The 16,744-nt window shown below is 52.5% G+C and overlaps 8 protein-coding genes across 8 annotated transcripts; 3 read left to right on the plus strand and 5 right to left on the minus strand.

Annotated features, from left to right (window-relative positions):
* Nucleotides 1-157: 157 nt before the first annotated feature.
* Nucleotides 158-727, minus strand: BO66DRAFT_394522 (uncharacterized protein). The gene has a single exon (XM_025648004.1). It carries the CDS (start codon nt 445-447, stop codon nt 259-261), a length of 189 nt encoding a protein of 62 aa, XP_025500432.1. The 5' UTR covers nt 448-727; the 3' UTR covers nt 158-258.
* On the plus strand, nt 608-1,682 carry BO66DRAFT_394524 (uncharacterized protein). The gene is made up of 3 exons (XM_025648005.1): nt 608-1,061; nt 1,126-1,215; nt 1,328-1,682. Exons 1-3 carry the CDS (start codon nt 1,012-1,014, stop codon nt 1,500-1,502), a joined length of 315 nt encoding a protein of 104 aa, XP_025500433.1. The 5' UTR covers nt 608-1,011; the 3' UTR covers nt 1,503-1,682.
* A 631-nt stretch (nt 1,683-2,313) lies between these two features.
* On the plus strand, nt 2,314-2,928 carry BO66DRAFT_394526 (uncharacterized protein). Its single transcript, XM_025648006.1, has one exon. The coding sequence runs from the start codon at nt 2,346-2,348 to the stop codon at nt 2,625-2,627; it is 282 nt and encodes a 93-aa protein (XP_025500434.1). The 5' UTR covers nt 2,314-2,345; the 3' UTR covers nt 2,628-2,928.
* Nucleotides 2,929-3,584: 656 nt separating this feature from the next.
* Nucleotides 3,585-7,185, plus strand: BO66DRAFT_331222 (uncharacterized protein; the record flags this gene model as incomplete). Its single annotated transcript, XM_025644085.1, has 9 exons — nt 3,585-3,708; nt 3,794-3,809; nt 3,904-3,926; nt 3,987-4,104; nt 4,159-4,258; nt 4,328-5,771; nt 5,825-5,921; nt 5,971-6,756; nt 6,816-7,185. 9 exons carry the CDS (start codon nt 3,585-3,587, stop codon nt 7,183-7,185), a joined length of 3,078 nt encoding a protein of 1,025 aa, XP_025500435.1.
* Nucleotides 7,186-8,232: 1,047 nt separating this feature from the next.
* Nucleotides 8,233-9,797, minus strand: BO66DRAFT_474132 (F1F0 ATP synthase subunit 5; the record flags this gene model as incomplete). Its single annotated transcript, XM_025653117.1, has 4 exons — nt 8,233-8,723; nt 8,782-8,871; nt 8,946-9,263; nt 9,630-9,797. 4 exons carry the CDS (start codon nt 9,795-9,797, stop codon nt 8,610-8,612), a joined length of 690 nt encoding a protein of 229 aa, XP_025500436.1. The 3' UTR covers nt 8,233-8,609.
* Nucleotides 9,798-10,079: 282 nt separating this feature from the next.
* Nucleotides 10,080-11,804, minus strand: BO66DRAFT_394529 (Mob1/phocein family protein; the record flags this gene model as incomplete). Its single annotated transcript, XM_025648007.1, has 6 exons — nt 11,690-11,804; nt 11,437-11,606; nt 11,030-11,193; nt 10,837-10,930; nt 10,636-10,769; nt 10,080-10,512 (listed from the first exon to the last, which is right to left on the minus strand). Coding segments are annotated over exons 2-6 (653 nt in total), but the record flags the coding sequence as incomplete, so codon positions are not given.
* A 345-nt stretch (nt 11,805-12,149) lies between these two features.
* BO66DRAFT_394532 (putative intracellular protein transport protein (Sat1)) lies at nt 12,150-15,238 on the minus strand. Its single transcript, XM_025648008.1, has 3 exons — nt 14,469-15,238; nt 13,336-14,406; nt 12,150-13,282 (listed from the first exon to the last, which is right to left on the minus strand). The coding sequence occupies exons 1-3, from the start codon at nt 14,998-15,000 to the stop codon at nt 12,405-12,407; spliced, it is 2,481 nt and encodes an 826-aa protein (XP_025500438.1). The 5' UTR covers nt 15,001-15,238; the 3' UTR covers nt 12,150-12,404.
* A 273-nt stretch (nt 15,239-15,511) lies between these two features.
* Nucleotides 15,512-16,627, minus strand: rrg9 (mitochondrial ribosome assembly protein RRG9). Its single transcript, XM_025648009.1, has one exon. It carries the CDS (start codon nt 16,128-16,130, stop codon nt 15,648-15,650), a length of 483 nt encoding a protein of 160 aa, XP_025500439.1. The 5' UTR covers nt 16,131-16,627; the 3' UTR covers nt 15,512-15,647.
* Between the last annotated feature and the right edge of the window lie 117 nt (nt 16,628-16,744).

A 16,744-nucleotide genomic window follows, 5' to 3' on the forward strand; every position in this document is an offset into this window, starting at 1 on the left:
CACGGGTCACGTGAAAGGTACCGAGCGGGTACAATCCTCCATAGTTTCAGGGGAAATCTCCATCACAGTAATAAGGACGGAGCAATAATGAAACTAAAATAATAATACTCACCAACCAGATGGTCAAGAGTTACTAGTGGCCAAGAGCAACAGGACTATTTACCCACCTCAGTAACTACCGGTACCGGTGCAGACGGGACTATGGACTAGACCTAAGCTAAACTTATCCGATTCAACAGTGCATTTCCACCCTCCTCCCTAAAGACCAAGTGACTCCTCCTCTTGCTTGCTATGGACTTGGATGAAGGGATCCATCATGGATGAATATCCAGCCCACCCTGGGAGAATCTTGCATGCACCACCACCAATAACCGATACCAGGAATCCACATGCAGAGAGGGTCTTTGCATCAGATCGCCTCTTGGACCCCCTCCCAGCGCCAGCCATCGTCATTCCGCCGATCGTGCTGTGTGCCCCTGTCAACTACTTACTTGTAACCAGGTTATGAGCACTCACTAACTAACTTACCTACTCTGTCTCTGATAACTCAAAAGTGGTCCTTCCCCCCCCCCTCCTTCCTGGCTTATAGTTGGTAGAGACAGCAAGCGCTTGCAATCTGACCGACTGTTCTATGCGTTAACTTAACTCAGTCTTAGTTAAGTTACCGTCTGTGTCCATAGCACTCTCCCGTTGGAGAAATTCTTTTGTTCTTCGCCTCTTCTTCCACTCCTCTTTTCTCCTCCTAATCTCCCCCTCCCCCCCATAATTTAAGGCGTAAGGCCCACCCCGTCCGTGCTATCATATCCACTTCCAACACCCCCTGTTCCGCTAAAGACGCGCGCGCTCCCAAATAACTCCCCTCCGAGCCTCTCAGCCTGTTGCGTTTCGCATACTCCTTTTTTCCTTACTTCTCCCGCCATACCGACCTTCCAGTTGCCACAGCTCTCTCGTATCTCGCTCTTCCCCAACGCCCATCGGATCAACCGAACACTCTTATCACAATCATCAAAAATGTCATCGGACTCGGAGCAAGAATGGAAGCCCAGCGGTCGCCCTCAGTCGTTCGTACTCCTTTGCGCTCCTCCCCTCCGTTCTTAGATGTGGGCGTTGACCAAGACATGGCAGGACCATGGCACAGGCCTTTTCGACCGCGCTGGATAGCGCCTTTTCTCTAGACACCGATGTCAATCATCTCTCACAGACCATTGACCAAAAGTAGGTTCCACTCCCATTCTCAACGAATATTCATCCTGAGACCCATCCTGTGCCGGGCCTCTGTCGGCAGGTCACCACATGATCGCATGAGCTGATAGAGCAACTCTACCAGGAAGCTGCAGATGATGATCCAGACCCGCGAACTCGAACAACTTCAAGCCAAGATCCGCGAAGCCGAAGAACGCCTCAAAGCTCGACAGTCGGTGATTATGGAGGCCAGAAACCCTGCAGCGCAAAGAGACGGTCGGTTCTACGGAGGCTCAGGTAAATCGAGCCTCGCCGTTTGATCTCGCCGATAACAACATCGCTAACCGCCATCGCTGCTGATCAGGAAACACGTCAGCGTCGTCGTCGCCCACCGATTCAGCACAATACTCCAGCGGCGATGAACAGCTGCGACGCAGCCAAGGCCGCAGTTCATAACGGCATGTAGGCGGGCCAGCGTGGGCACATTAGCATATAATCTGGGTTATGGTTTCAAGGACAGGAGAATCTGATGGGCTTCGACTTCACTGCTACAATATTTTATATATCCTTATCGGGCGAGCATGTTTGGGAGAAATCGGTTTTTGTTTTTTTGTTTTTTTGTTTCTCTTTCTTCTTCAATTCTCATTCTTTGCCTTTCTGTTTGTTTGCACCGGTCATCGTGTTCCCACACTCGCGCATACCTCATCGCATGGGAGGGTCAAGCAGATGTCGGTGCACAGGTTTTGTTGCTCGAGTCCTTTTCGCGCTGGGTAGCGTCGATGGCCGAGTTGAGCGTGCATGCCACGATCTCACGAGTCTAGTGGGTGAAGGGGTGTTTTATCATTCTTCTGTGGCGTAACATGTTCCATTATCATATTCTGATAGTCAACAAGCGGATTATTTCTCAGGAGCGGGTTGTTTCTTGAACGTTTCGAGTGGTTTGTGAAGATGAAATGAGAGTGAAGAAGAAGACGACGCTGCGGGCAGCTGTGTTTGTCTTAGGGTAACGGACTGAGTCGCCCCCTCGATGGTCTATTTTTAGCCCAACTGTTTGTTGCACAGCATCCGATCGATGCCTCGGGGAATGTGAGTCCAGAAAAAGATCCCTTCCTCCGTGCCCAAACTATCTGTGCTTTTGCTGTACAGTGCTGGATGAGCAGTCAATGGAAGAGAAGAATCCTCCTCGAGTGGCTCATGTCAATGTCGATCGAGTGCCGTGCCCGACCCGACCGACAGCGCCGATCCATCCATCTCCTACCGCGACAGGAGCGCTTGACAGGAGTATTTCTCTGCTCGATGTGAATGGGTCGTTTTCCAACGGCCCTAATGTTGCTCGATGGTGCCTTATCGCCCTTACTCGGTTCTATGTTGCCAAGGTCACGATTGATGGGGCAGAAATGCCTTTCTTTTCGTGCGGATATTCTTCCCAACGGGCGTTCGGTTGATCGTCACGGCTAGCTTTGAAATCGTCCCGGCCGTGATTGCAATGGGTGTCAGTCAGACCCGACAAGAAAAGATCTTGATCGTTTGCCGGTGATTCTGAGACTGGCAGCCTGGTCGACTCATTCTCATGAGGGGTTTATCTACTCTCAACTTCGGCAATACGCTGTTGAATCTGCTAACCGCAAATGGCGAATCCTGTTCGTATTGATAATAACTAATGCTGAGTAACTAGATGGTGAGTGTAACTCTGGGCGGAGCAATGCAGAGTCAATCTCATCAATCTCTTTTTTTTTTTTTTTTTTTCATCACACTTCTCAATTTGCATTCTTCTGTGGAATTTTGGTGCACGCCCATGATGGCAATGATGTCAGTGCTGCTCTGCCCCAACCAGGGAAAACGCGGGCGAAACCCCAGAAAAGCGCCAAAGAGGCGTCCGAGCGAGGGTCCAGACCATACATAGTCTCTAGCAGGCAGACTCTGCTATCGCCAGTCCCTCCCCTCTCATGCTCTGTGTTGTCGTGCAGCATGAATGATAAGTTAGCTCCCTAGTACAGTACCTAGTTAGTCGGTACCGTAGTCTAGTTAATTAATATCAGGTTCAGCTAGTCTTCTAGCTCGTCGAGCTCCCGGAAGGATTCCCTGTTTCCTTTGGTTGTGTTGCTGCCCCTCCCCTCATCATCATCATCATTTTCTCCGGCTTCCTTCTCTTCCTCTCTCTCTCTCTCTCTCTCTCTCTCTTTTTCTACACTAGACTAACTAAACTTACTTACTCCGACTCCGTCATCTTTTCTCCTCGTTCCCCTTCCTTCCCCTCACCTGTTTCTCCTTCTTTTGTTTTCTTTTCCTTTTTCTTTTCTCTCTCCATCTCACTCTCCCCTTCCGTTGTTTGTAACTGCCATTCTCCCTCCCGTGGTAGATTCTCTTATCTACTACCCGAAGGGCGTTCGATCGGCGTCACCATGGTCCTCATCGACAAGCATTCGTACGAATCCCGCGAGGAGCAACGACTCAAGGAAGATCGCGAGCGCACTCGCTACTGGAAACGCTGGGGTCCCTACGTCGCCGAGAGACAATGGGCTACTGGTATGCTCTCTCCCCTTCTATCTGGAGGCTGGGAGATTTCATATGAAACTGACGCAATGACCTCATTTCTCCTGCCGCCCCGCAGTTCGCGAAGATTACTCGTAAGCGTTACTCTTTCGTGCACTTCGCTGCAAGATGCATCAATGGCATCAATTGAACCATCGCTGACGGAATATCTTATTTCTACACTTTCAGTGAGAATGGAGATGCCTGGAGCTGTAAGTTGCGCTCACATGCTGATTATACCACTCGTGACTGATCGCTCTGATCCGCTGTAGACTTTTCCCACGACCATGCGCGGTCCCGAACTTACCGCTGGGGTGAGGACGGTATCGCCGGTGTGTCCGATACCCACAGCTTGCAAAACATCGCTTTTGCTTTTTGGAACGGCAAAGAGTATGTGGGGTCCGGTCCACGTCTGTAGTAAACTTCGCTCACCTTCGATTTTAGCGACTTCTTGAAGGAGCGTCTGTTCGGTTTGTCTAATCCCCAGGGAAACCATGGCGAGAGTGTCAAGGAGGCCCATTTCCACCTCGATAACACTCCGACAGTAAGACCCTTCTACTCCCTCGGCGTGGATGTGGCTTCGGTCTGGTTTCTAATCCGACCACGCGCATAGCACTCTTACATGAAATTCCTCTACAAGTATCCCCAGAAGAAGTTTCCCTACCAGGAGCTTGCTGAGGAGAACGCACGACGCGGGAAAAGTGACCGCGAGTACCAGATCCTCGACACTGATGCCTTCGATGAGAACCGTTACTGGGATATCTTCATCGAGACTGCGAAAGAGGACGACGATGAGGAAGAACTCTTGTTCCGCATTATCGCCTACAATCGAGGACCTGAGCCAGCGCACTTGCACATCATCCCGCATGTGTGGTTCCGCAACACCTGGGCATGGGGGTATGAGGAGAAGAACGCCAAGCCGTCCGTGGAGAAAGCCTATCCTCTGATTGCTAAGACCAAACACCACAAACTTGGCGAGCGCTATGTCCGGTTCTCTCCTTCCCCGTCTGTGACTGGGGAGGAAGATGTGGTTCCTAAGCTGCTGTTCACCGAGAACGAAACCAACAACGAATTTCTCTGGAACACCAAGAATGACCAGCCCTACGTCAAGGACGCCTTTCATCGTCACATTGTCAACGGTGAGAAGGGTGCAGTCAATCCCGAAAACAAGGGTACCAAGTTTGCCGCCTGGTATGCCTTTGATGAGGGCGAGGGTGTTCCTCCCGGCGAATGCGTGGTCGTTCGTTTCCGATTCTCTCGACGCCTGGAACCGTTCATCGATGAAGAAGTGCTGGATGATGTGATCGACCAGCGCAGAAACGAGGCCGATGACTTCTACTACCATATCAGCCCTTTGCCCATGAGCGATGACTTGCGGAATATTCAGCGGCAAGCTTTCTCCGGAATGATGTGGAACAAGCAGTTCTACCATTTCGTCTGGGACCAGTGGGCTAATGGCGACCCTGCGATGATCCCACCTCCTCCCGGTAGGAAGCACGTTCGAAACCAGCAGTGGAAACACTTGTACATGGAGGATATTCTCTCGATGCCCGATTCGTGGGAATATCCATTCTTCGCTGCGTGGGATACTGCGTTCCACTGCATTCCACTTGCAATGATCGACCCGGAATTTGCGAAAAAGCAGCTGGACATCCTCACTCGCGAGTGGTACATGCATCCCAACGGTCAGCTTGCAGCCTACGAGTGGAACTTCGGTGATGTTAACCCTCCTGTTCATGCCTGGGCTACGTTCCGCGTCTTCAAGATTGAGCGTAAGATGTATGGACGGCAGGACCTTGATTTCTTGGAGCGGGTGTTCCAGAAGCTGTTGCTAAACTTCACATGGTGGGTCAACCGAAAGGATTCCGACGGTAAGAACGTCTTTGAGGGCGGCTTTTTGGGGCTGGACAACATCGGCCTCTTCAACCGCTCCGAGCCTCTCCCCACCGGCGGTGTGCTGGAGCAGGCCGATAGCACAGGATGGATGGCCTTCTACTGCTTGTGCATGTTGAACATCGCGTTGGAGCTGGCCAAGCATCGGAGAATTTACGAAGACAGTGAGTGATCTCACTCTCTATATTGAGCTACTTATGTGCTGATAGAGGTCCAGTTGCCTCCAAATTCTTCGAGCACTTCATTCTGATTAGTGATGCCATGACTTTCCGATCAGGAGGTCAGGAATCGTCCCTCTGGAACGAGGAAGATGGGTCAGTGGTCCGATGCCTTACAATTCGAATAATTGCTTACGATGTATAGTTTCTATTACGATGCGATCTCCTACGGTGACCCATGGACCCAGCAGCTACCTGTGCGGTCTTTGGTCGGCTTGATCCCTCTCTATGCCGTCCTCACACTTGAGCCAGAGTTGATCAACAAGTTCCCATCTTTCAAGAAGCGTTTGGAATGGTTCGTTGAGAATCGCCAAGATGTGGCCGAGCGCAACATTGCAAGCATGAAGCACCGCGGCAAAGACGAGCGACTCCTTCTAGCGTTGGTGAGCAAGGACCGCCTGGAGAAAATTCTCAAGCGCATGCTGGACGAGACCGAGTTTCTGTCGGAGCACGGCATTCGATCGATGTCCAAGTATCATGGAGAACACCCCTATTCGATGGATGTCAACGGCCAGACATTCCGAGTCAGCTATGTTCCAGGAGACTCCGACAGTGGGCTATTCGGAGGTAACAGCAACTGGCGTGGGCCGATCTGGTTGTGTGTCAACTTCCTGCTCATCGAGTCTTTGCTACGCTTCTACATGTTCTATGGCGATTCGTTCAAGATTGAGTGTCCCACAGGCTCCGGCGAGTACATGCATCTCGGACACATTGCCGAAGAGATTCAGCACCGGCTGCAGCACCTGTTCGCCCGCAACGACGAAGGCCGCCGGGCAGTACACAATGGATCCGACCTCCTCGACTTTGACGAGCACTGGAAGGATTACATGTGGTTCCATGAGTTCTTCGACGGAGACACCGGCCGCGGTCTTGGAGCGTCTCACCAGTGCGGATGGACTGGTCTCATTGCCAAGATCATCCATGACACAGGGTATGTCACACTTTACACTTTGGTCTGTCTATTGTTTTCCTGGCTAATAGTGCTATAAGTATCAACTGCCGTCTCCCTCAAACACCCCGCACCCCCCACGCAGCAGCATCGCACTACTTCGACGACGTCTTCACTCGATTCTCCCGCCCACGCGGCAGCCGTCGTCCCAGCGTTCGCCGCTCTTCCACGACCCGCTCAATCGGCAACCGCAGCGACTTCGAGTCCACTCTCTCTGGACGCGAGACCCCGGCTCCTGAGACTGCCCTCGACGAGGACGACGACAACCGGAAAGTCGACACCGACCTCCAGAACGAGCATGTTCACAAATATGTGGAGAGTCAGCTGCAGCGCGTAAGAAGCCAAGCTTCGATTGGAGCGTACGAGGATGAATTTGAGGCGCAGGCAGACCGCGCCCCCAACGGGCATTGAATTTTATGGAAAGATGACATTGAATGAGAGAAAGATGAAGTCGACGGGGACGAGAACCTAGTACAAAGTTAGACAGATGTTTATTTCCGAAGATGTGTTAGATGGGTAGTAATGCTGTTGATTTTAGAGCGGTGATCATTTCGAAAGCATGAATAAAGATTGTCTGATTGTCTGTTTTTCCCCCTCCTTTTCAAGCTGAACTGCCGCATACAGGGAATGAAGATATAACCCCTCACTCGGACCTCTTGCTCTGAATATACATTCATCGCCTGTATTGTTCCGCGGCTTTGTTTCTCGTCATTCTCTGGCTTGGTGCAGGGTCTACCCTCGCTCTCACCAACCAACCCCTTAACCTCTATTTAAATGTCTCCCATCCGATAACATCACCAACCGGAAAAGAGCCCGAAATTGACCAACCTCGGCGAAATCCCAACATAGAGTGGAATGCATTATATCTTATCTATGTAGAGCCAACACCCGCTTCCTTCCCTTCAACGAAAACCACAAAACCATGATTCGAGCACGCAAACCAGCTACACATGTTTATCCTGAACTAAAATAGTAGTCAACACCCCAAGTCCCGTTCCTCAAGCCAGGAGCAGGCGCCTCGCCGACTATATAGCTGTGCTACATACTTACTGTAGAGTACAGTACAGTACATTGAAGACGCGGACCATCCATCCGCAGCCAGCGATTCTGCAATACTGCAACTCCGCTGGATTACTTGCCCCGGATCGGAACCTCCCCTCCATGCCAACTGGGTCTGCTCCGTTCAGCGGGTTTGGTAGGCACAATAGCCAAATTGGAAGCCAGAGGTACTGTGTAAAAGAGGGGAGTCTTTCTGCATGGGGTCGGGGTTGGGCTTGATCTTCGTTAACGTCGCTACCCCCCTCTAGATTCTGGGGTCTTGTCGCTGGATATACATGTACTACTGTAATGGTGCAAGTATGGTGGGGTCTAACTCGGCTGGCTGAGCTTGATATCGTCTGACTGTTAGAGGGTTGATGCTCTTATAGCCTGGTATATAAGTATTCTTAATATCTACATCTACATCCACATCCACATCCACACCTACGCCCCAATCACAATCAAACTCCATCGTCGTCGGGTGCACATCTCTTATCTCTCGGTGTACACTTCACTCCACACTCTACAGCACATCTACACCTCCGAAACCAAAGCCATTACCCAAAGACAATACCCCACCCCCAAAAAAAGTTCAAAGAAAAGTCGCGTAATTGAGGTTTAGGATACATTTATATGACGGATGAAAGGGATGTGAGACGATAGAGGGGGTGTGTGTGAACGGGTTCGGGGGGATGAGGGAATATAGTTATACTGATGGAAGAGACGGTTTTGTTGCTTCCATCAACAAACATAATTTATTTTCTTTTTGCCGGTAAAAAAAAAAAGGCAAAAGAGATTTACAGAGCATCGGTGAGGGCCTTGTTGAGCTTAGCGATCTTGGAGGAAACGCTGAGGTCGATGGTGCGGTCGCCGATTTCGACGACGAGGCCGCCGAGGAGGTCGGGGTTGACCTGTTTCCATTGTCAGGTGTCCGGTTTGGGGAGTAGGAGATAATAAAAGGGGAGTTACCTTGGAGACAACCTTGAGCTTCTTGCCCTGGCTGAACTCGGACTTGGAGACGGCCCTCTCGAGACGGTTGAGGGTCTTGGTGTCGAGCTCCTAGAAATTTGATGGGTTAGTGTTTGGGTGCTGATTGAGACCCTGGAATTGTTCCAGAAGGAACGGCAACCTACCTGAGCACTGGTGATGCTCAGCTCGACCTCACCACGGTGGGCGCCCATGAGGGTCGCGAACTTCTCGCAGACACCCTCCAGCAGACCCAGGCGGTTGTTCTCGGCCAGGGTGGCCAGGAAGTTCTTGATGATCTCGGCCTTGTCGGCGCCGCCGGCCACCTTCTGCAGCTCGGCGATGATCTGCTGCTTGTCGGAGACGGAGAGGGTCGGGGCGTTCAGGATCTCGATCAGCTTGCGGTCGGCCTTGAGGGTCTGGCTCAGGTTGCCCAGGGCCTTGGCGGTCTGCTCCAGAGCGGCGGACTTGGCCGAGGCGGTGTACTATAAGCAGCAATGAAAACGATTTGAGTTAGCCGGATATATCGCTTTCTACTTCTTTCGAGGGGGAGGCTTTTTTCTGTGGATGGTTTGAACAAGGGCTGGTGTTTGTCCGCCCAATTGTTGCTGGTGTCTTGTGTGCCCTTGCTCGCTTTCCGTCTCGTCTCAGTTCGGGTTCTTGTATAGGTCTGGTTGTGGTATCTTCTCATGGTGTAGGAAAGCTGATCTTGCGTGTGATTGAAGAGACGAGACGGATTGGAGCAGCCCGCGCGCGCACACCCATTGGACCGAGGGCGGAGGGGAGACACCACAGCAACGAATTGGACCACCACCCCAGGAAGAACCGTGCTGAGTGTGATGTGTGCATACCAGAGCAGTGGCATAGGTGCCGTCAACGCCGAACAGAGACACCGGGGGCTTGACCTCCTGGGCCGGGGTGGCATAGGTGCGAAGACCGTTGAGAGCGGCAGTGCGAGGCACGGTGAACTGCTGGGCGGAGGCACGGAGGCCGACGCGGGCGAGACGAACGGAGAACATGGTGATCGGTGGGAAGGAGGACCTGGGCGAACCGGGGGAGTGGAGGGGGAGGGAGATGCGAGAAGACGTCTGTGTTTCGTCGATGGAGACTGACTGACTTGCGTTTGGTGATGGCGTCTCGAGGTTCGGGGCCAGGTTCAGTTCCTGCCGGCTAGGGCGGTCACGTGAGTTCCCGCACACGCCGGGTTTTCGGCTATTCTTCTTTCCCTCTCGGACTACTCATACTCATACTCATACTACACCAGACAATTGGAAACAGATACTGCTTACTGCTTTTATTCGCATACAAGCATCGGACAGCGGCAATCTGCGATGCCCATCAACTCAATACCTTCATCAAGAACGAAACAAAAACGCCGGACGGCCTCTACGACCTTCTTTAAATGTTCCCTTTTACGAATGCCTCCACGCCCAAACGCCCTGGTCCCGTCGTCATCCTTCATCCTCTCGTGTGCTCGCCTGTCAGCCGCAAATCAGTCACTCCGCAGCATACTGTCCACCAGGTCGCCCAGAGGCCCCCAGAAATCCTTCCCGCTTGCCAAGCGATGCTCGTCGATGAACAGAACGTAGTGTTTGAAGCTGGTGTTCAGGTGGGGTTCCAAGCCGAGATGCACCACCACGGGATAGTGGTGACAGTAGATGTGCGCATACACCCGGTACATACGCTTGTAGATCTGTCGCACCAGACTGGGGAACGCTTTGGGGAAGGGAACGCCTGCAGTGGGTTTCCAAATGTTAGCACCTGCCACCGCCGCCAATGTTATAGCTTGTAGAGTGCTGTAGCGGCTGTAGCCAGAACCGGGTGAACCCTCCGCCCCCCGGTTGGGGCATCACGTACCGAGCCTGCTGGGGAATATCTGTTCGTTGTCGACGCTGCTTTGCACCCAGCTCATCAGATGTTCGATATACTCGGGCGCGGACATCTTCGTCGGGCGCTTGAAGTTCTCCGAGTCCTGCCAGAGGTACTCGAACCTATTTCACGAATCCTTGTCAGCTCTGAGGACATATGTACCACCTGGGAAACTTGGATTGCGCATACTCATCGGTCGCTTTCATCTCCGGACATGATTGAGGCGAGCAGAACTCTGTGATCGCGCCGTACAGTAGATTGATCTGGTTGTAGAAGTCGACAACTGCGGGGACGAAGGTGACAACATAGTTGGATCAGCACGCGGACAACACGCTTGTGGCATACACATTCGGCGGTCAGTTGATTTGTTTCAAAAACACACCATTCACGGCCAACCATTCATTCAAGTCCTCGCCCTCGGGCAGTTTCACGGCCTTGCGCAGACTGCCGCTGCCGAGCGTCGCTTCCGCAAATTGTCTCAGTTGGTAGCTGGTGGTGCCCTTGGCTGCCGACCGCGGCTTGAAGGGCGCGCGAGTGCGAGCATTGCTGGGAGGTGTCAGTCCACAGGGGTCATTTTTCAGCGCGAACACCGCCGGTGACAAGTAGGAGGGGGGTTCAGAGAGAGGAGCGCGGGAAGTATGGACGGTGTTGTGGTAGACTGAAGGGACGAGAGGAAGGGGAGGGAGAGGGCGCCGGGAAGACGTCGGAGTCGGCGGGGCAGCAGATGAAGAGGAAGAAGAGGAGGAGGAGGAGGAGGAGGAGGAGGAATTGGTGGTGACGGGGACAGACATTGTGGTGATGAAAGATGCCATCTCGCTTTCGCGTGAGGAAAGGGCTCTCTCTTTTGACTAGATAAGGACAGCGAACGGGTCGCCTGTCGAAGGCCGCGGGCTGCCTGGAATGGTTTGCTTCGGCGGCGGCGGCGGCGGAGGATCGAGCGTGGTGGGAGGAGAATGCGCCTACATTCCGATGCCAGACAGTAGTCAAGCAATCCGTCAGTCCATCTGGGCGCGCACAGGCATCGAGAAGGGGGGTTACTCACTGGCTCGGCCAAGAGTCCCGTCTGGAGCGCCAATAGTCCCTCAAGGGCGCGTTGAAGATGAGATTATAGGCGTGTGTTTTAGTTAGTGTCAAGTGTGGGCGACGATGGGGGGGGGAGGAGGAGGACTGGGGAAGAGAAACGAAAAGAGAAGTAGAGGGAAGGAGAAGAAGGATGGGATCAGCGATCGATTCGGGCCCGACCAGATCGGATGAGGCGCAAACACCAGGAACACCAGGAACTAATCAATGTCGCACGAGTTAATATAAATTGGCTGCAGGGGAATGCATCTACTGCTACCACCTTCTAGTCTATACAACAATATCTATAGACTAAGTTACTGCTCCTGTCTACACTAGACCAACTTGAGTACGTACCGACTCTTGAGTTGCTCCACGCTTCCCACCCACGGAACCATGGATGATGCAGTCGTCCAACGCCCCGTCCGTTGCCCCGGTGACCCCGTCGCGCCGCAAGGAAATGGAGGCTTTATTAGTTAGAACATCCCAGAGAAATTCTTCTGGCTGGGCATGCCCCAACTTACTAGTCTCTCATTACGTTGTTTCAGTCTAGCGCAGCCAAGGTATGGACTGACTTAGACTGCAAGGAACCTGGATGCGTCCTAGACTCTATGCGACGTCATATAATCCAGAAATCGCTTATTTTCTTAACGTCTTGTAATTGTAGTAGGATACACATCGTTCGCATATAGCTTATGTCAAATAGCGTATCCTTCGTTTTCTTCTGGCAGCCGCTCCCTGACTGTCTCGCCATAAATTGTGATCGGGATTGCGATCTCAAATGACTCACACCCGATGGTTTCCAAGGCTGACATGACCCGTCCGCGTTCGTCTTCAGATACGGCCTCCAACAATCGCGAACCCGATGGCGCTGACCCGTCATGCGCATTACTGGTAACGAACTCGAATCGGAGTTCCCATTCATGATTCACTCCAGTGGTGAGAATTGTAGGTGTTGCAGAGACAGGGATTGCTGGACTGAAGACCACGCGGGTCGCGTAGAGCGTGTTCTCGAAATACGAGGCATGGACCTTGCGAGTCGCACGACGGATGCTCGCGTTCGATCGGATAGCCAGAGCCGGGGCAACTCGCTCGGAGCTCTCAAGGGTGGCACGTAGAGCGTAGCAAGGAAGTGCGGCATCGGTGAAGTTCACGGTGGCTATAATCGTCTCGCCTAGTCGGTGAGACGGGCGGTTAAGGACAACAACGGCGATTCGGCGTCCGTTGCGGGCGATCTCGAACCGATTGGGGCTACGAGATGAATGAAGCGCTTGATTGCTTCGAAGGATGGCGAGGTCAATGGCATCCTTGCAGGATAGTCGACCGGTCGCCGGATCGTGACTTGCTCGATGTTCCCCCGAAGCTTCGGGTGGGTGCAGCGAGTTGTTTCGGGAGGCTTTTTCAAGGATGTCATCCACGTATGACAGGAATTCTGGGGCCGACGTCCACGTAGGGCCACTAATGCTTTTGGGCTTCACTACTGGGGCTGGGTTCGTTCCGACCTTTTGTACCCTAGCTTCGTCTCGGAGCAGCACATAGGGGCTCATCAGATCATGGCCCATGATATCTCCCTGGCCTGTAAGAGGAATTAATCACTTTGGTCTTAGTTGGTTCGAGCCCAACACTTACCATTGACTCCGCTGAACACACGGAAAGGTATGCTAATGCGGTTCACCCGCTGCGGCTCGTTACGATTACTCGGCCGTTGTGTGCCGATGACCAGATTGTAGGATATCTTGATCGCTTTTCCCTTGTGGCTAGCTGGCAAGCCACTTGGAAGAGTGAAAGAGAACGAATACGACTGCTCCTCCCCAGGTGCCAGTCGCAAGTCTACGAAGAGAAGCGACTGCGTTGTGGAAAGTAGTGGTATCGATCGAGACGATGAGACGCCCCGCATGTCTCGTAAGCCATCCAGTTCGTTGTTGGAGAGGAGACCACTCAATGACTCCTCAATTGCATTCCATTTGAACGCACCCCAGAAGCCGCCGCTTTTGCGACTCTTCTCTTCGCTCGCACCTGGTTTCCCACTTGGCGGACCGACTGCGCCCCCTGCTCCTCCGACAACACCTTTCCGCTTGACTTCCTCAAAGATAGATTGGTGAATCAGAGAGCCATCCACAGTAAATGAAGCGCTGATCTGTGCGTAACCCATAAGCAGTGTCTGAGTGTGAGGCGAAAGCCCCGGGGATTCCACACTTGACACATGTCGTGAGTGGCGGGATACAATAGGCGGGCGCGGCACTGTCATGGAATAGTTTGTATACTCGGACTGGAGAGTCTCTGAGGAATTGTCGCTGATCGAGTTGTAATCCCCACTACTTCTGTGACTTCCAGCCAGGCTGGAAGTTGACATGATTCTCGTTAGCTGCGGCAAATGTCCTGGTGCCGCTAAAGCCGTCATTTCCTTCCCATTGGGTCTGGGTGCTGTAGGATTCTCTTCAATTGGCGATGTTAATGTTGAAACGCCTATGTGGCTGTTGGTGTCAGTAGCTGGGGACGGCGGAAATTTGAATTCTATCGGTGATAGTGGAGGCCGACGCGCAGGGGTACGAGGTGGCTCGATTGATCGATTGGGACTGTAGATATTTGAGCCAGGGCGGCTGGTGTCATTCGGACCGTCGATGTCAATCCTGGGGTTCCCGGGAGATGAATGAATTGAGGACTCCGTAGGTGGAAAGCTGCGAACGGGACTGCGACCACCTAGAAATGCAAGCTTTTAGCATTCAACCCATGCCCTTGATCTCTGCTTCGTTATCAAGTACCTATTGCGGACTGATCCTCATATGCTTCATATCTCCTTGGCAAGACCTGTAGACTTGCCGCGCGCCCATGACGCCTTAGTGGTCGGGGGTGGCTGAATTGTGATGATGTCCGGGGTGTCGGCTCCCCGGTTCCTTCACTATCGATGGAGAGTATAGAGACCGATCGTTTATGCTTGCCACTGGCGGCTGAGCCATTGCGAGGAGTAGACGGAGGAGGGAAGCTGTGCGAACCGATCAACGGCGAGCTCACCGAGGAAGAAAGGCGGTGCGACGGGCTTTTCTTAGCTGCTGTGGAGTACGAGCGACGATGCGGACTGAAGAAGAATTTCTGAGGGGATTTCAGCGAGAATAATGACTCGGAGTGGGTGCTTGTAGCTCGCGAAGGTTGTCTGTGGTGTGAGGTCGGACCCCCGGGATGGGGTTCCACGTTCGTCTCCGCAACGTTCTTGAAGGTAATAGTGCATTCCACATCTTCCCCCGCAAATATTGTCTGGTCTTTCCACTTCACAAAGACTTGGATGTCTGATGGCATGGCGGCGATTGGAAGGCTCCCATGTGGTTTTGGGTGAGCGCGCGCATGTAAGACCAGAAGGAGGAAGCTCGGGGGTAGTTCAGTTGGTTGGTGGGTACCAGCCGCCACCTTGAAGGAAAGACAACCCTAAACCAACGCGCCAGGAGGTATATATAACAGTCAAAAGATGATCTGATGTTTGCCAGCTAGGGCATGGCGTCAAATGGCGAAGGACATAATGGTGGAAGGAGGATTAGGAGAGCCGAAAGGAAGCGGGTGAACGTAGCCTAGCGATTCAGTCCGCTCCATAACGTTCCTGGCGGCGGCGGCGGCGGCAGCGGAGGAGAGGATGGGTTTACTAGTCTAGCCGAGACCCTTAATGAGTGCATACTTCAAATGCAATTTACAACCAGATAGGCAAAACTCGACTGTGCGCGTAAGACGTCTACTGTCATGTGGGGTTCCTGATCCAATACTGTTCCCTGCTTGTTTAAAGCTTTGATCACTACGGGCAGATGCGCTAGGACAGACGATATTGCCTTCGATTTAGAGATAGGAAGAAGTGAATTAACGCCAACCCATACAACGCCACCGTCCCTGCTCGTCAATAAACATCATGCAATGGTATTATACAGTGTTTGTGCTCCTGCAAGCCATAGCGACGTCGTCTATACCTTGTCTTCATCGCTCTTAGCCTCATAAAAGAGAACCTGCGAGTCTTGAATTTTTTCCGTATCCTTGGTAGGTGGTCGTAAGCCGAGCTCAGTCATGTGAGCCCAGATGCGATCGTGTCGTCTCTCCCATCGCTTCCGGCGATCCTCCATTTCTTTGTCTGATGCCCGCCATTTGCTCTTCAGGATACGTCTAATCGCCTCTGGCGAGACCTTGAACTGCTCGGCGAGAACAGGTGTGGTGAACTTATCTGGTGCCACCTGATGCAAGTGTCGGATTCCCTCTATCGCATCGGGAGAGAGCTTCTTAGGAGGATTCCATCCTTCCTTGAACTTCTCTTTCAGAGCAGCCTTCTGAGTTTGCCAGTGCTCTTTCTTCTTCGGCGGGCCAGTATTTTTGATGGCATCCCTCCAAGTCTTTGGCTTCCCTTCCGAGGGCTTTGTCTTCTCCCAAGGCTTGGTCTTCTCCGAGGGCTTCATTTTCGATCGATCGCCGCGTGAATCGGTTTTGCTGCGAGAGCCTTCAGCTCTCCCTCTACCAGCACCTTTGGCATCCGTTCGTTTTGTAAAAGGAACCCGGTCAGTCTCAGATGAGGATTCTGGGGTTTGTACGACGGTATCTGTCGAGTTGTCGCCACGTTCGTTCTTTGCCGGTGTGGCTGTTTCTATCTTGTTCGTCGCATCCGGAGAATATTCGAGGGTATCGCTGGACGACAACAATGAATGAGACTTATGTATCTGGATTTGATGAGTGGAGCTGAAACTGCGTTGAGCGCCAGGCTTGCGATAGGCAAGAGGCGTTATCGGGAACAAGCTTCGACGTTGATAAACTCGACAGGTAGAGCGAGCAAGATCTGGTTGAAAAGCTTCATGCAGCAGACATGACAGGTGCATTCGTGCTGAAGCAGCCCCTGAATGCCACATGATGATGCGCTGGCTTGGGGAAGATGTCGGAGGCAAACGCTACCAGAAAAAAGAAGTATCGCGCTGATAAAATCCCGCGGGAGACTTCTAGAAACGGGGCTAGAACAATTTACCGCTTCCCCCAGTAGTCATGTGACTGGCCGACATACAACCACTCAGTCAACTGTTGA

This window comes from Aspergillus aculeatinus, assembly GCF_003184765.1.
Source record: "Aspergillus aculeatinus CBS 121060 unplaced genomic scaffold BO66scaffold_49, whole genome shotgun sequence".
NCBI classification, from domain to species: Eukaryota; Fungi; Ascomycota; class Eurotiomycetes; order Eurotiales; family Aspergillaceae; genus Aspergillus; species Aspergillus aculeatinus.

Bases quoted from the DNA above. Each gene is read 5' to 3' on its own strand.
- BO66DRAFT_394522 (XM_025648004.1), bottom strand. From the start codon at position 447: ATGGCTGGCGCTGGGAGGGGGTCCAAGAGGCGATCTGATGCAAAGACC.
- BO66DRAFT_394524 (XM_025648005.1), top strand. From the start codon at position 1,012: ATGTCATCGGACTCGGAGCAAGAATGGAAGCCCAGCGGTCGCCCTCAG. The intron at 1,062-1,125 runs GTTCGTACTCCT...AAGACATGGCAG, and splicing joins CCCAGCGGTCGCCCTCAGTC to GACCATGGCACAGGCCTTTT. The intron at 1,216-1,327 runs GTAGGTTCCACT...CAACTCTACCAG, and splicing joins TCACAGACCATTGACCAAAA to GAAGCTGCAGATGATGATCC.
- BO66DRAFT_394526 (XM_025648006.1), top strand. From the start codon at position 2,346: ATGGAAGAGAAGAATCCTCCTCGAGTGGCTCATGTCAATGTCGATCGA.
- BO66DRAFT_394532 (XM_025648008.1), bottom strand. From the start codon at position 15,000: ATGCCATCAGACATCCAAGTCTTTGTGAAGTGGAAAGACCAGACAATA. The intron at 14,407-14,468 runs GTACTTGATAAC...TTGCATTTCTAG, and splicing joins TGAGGATCAGTCCGCAATAG to GTGGTCGCAGTCCCGTTCGC. The intron at 13,283-13,335 runs GTAAGTGTTGGG...TTCCTCTTACAG, and splicing joins TGTGTTCAGCGGAGTCAATG to GCCAGGGAGATATCATGGGC.
- rrg9 (XM_025648009.1), bottom strand. From the start codon at position 16,130: ATGAAGCCCTCGGAGAAGACCAAGCCTTGGGAGAAGACAAAGCCCTCG.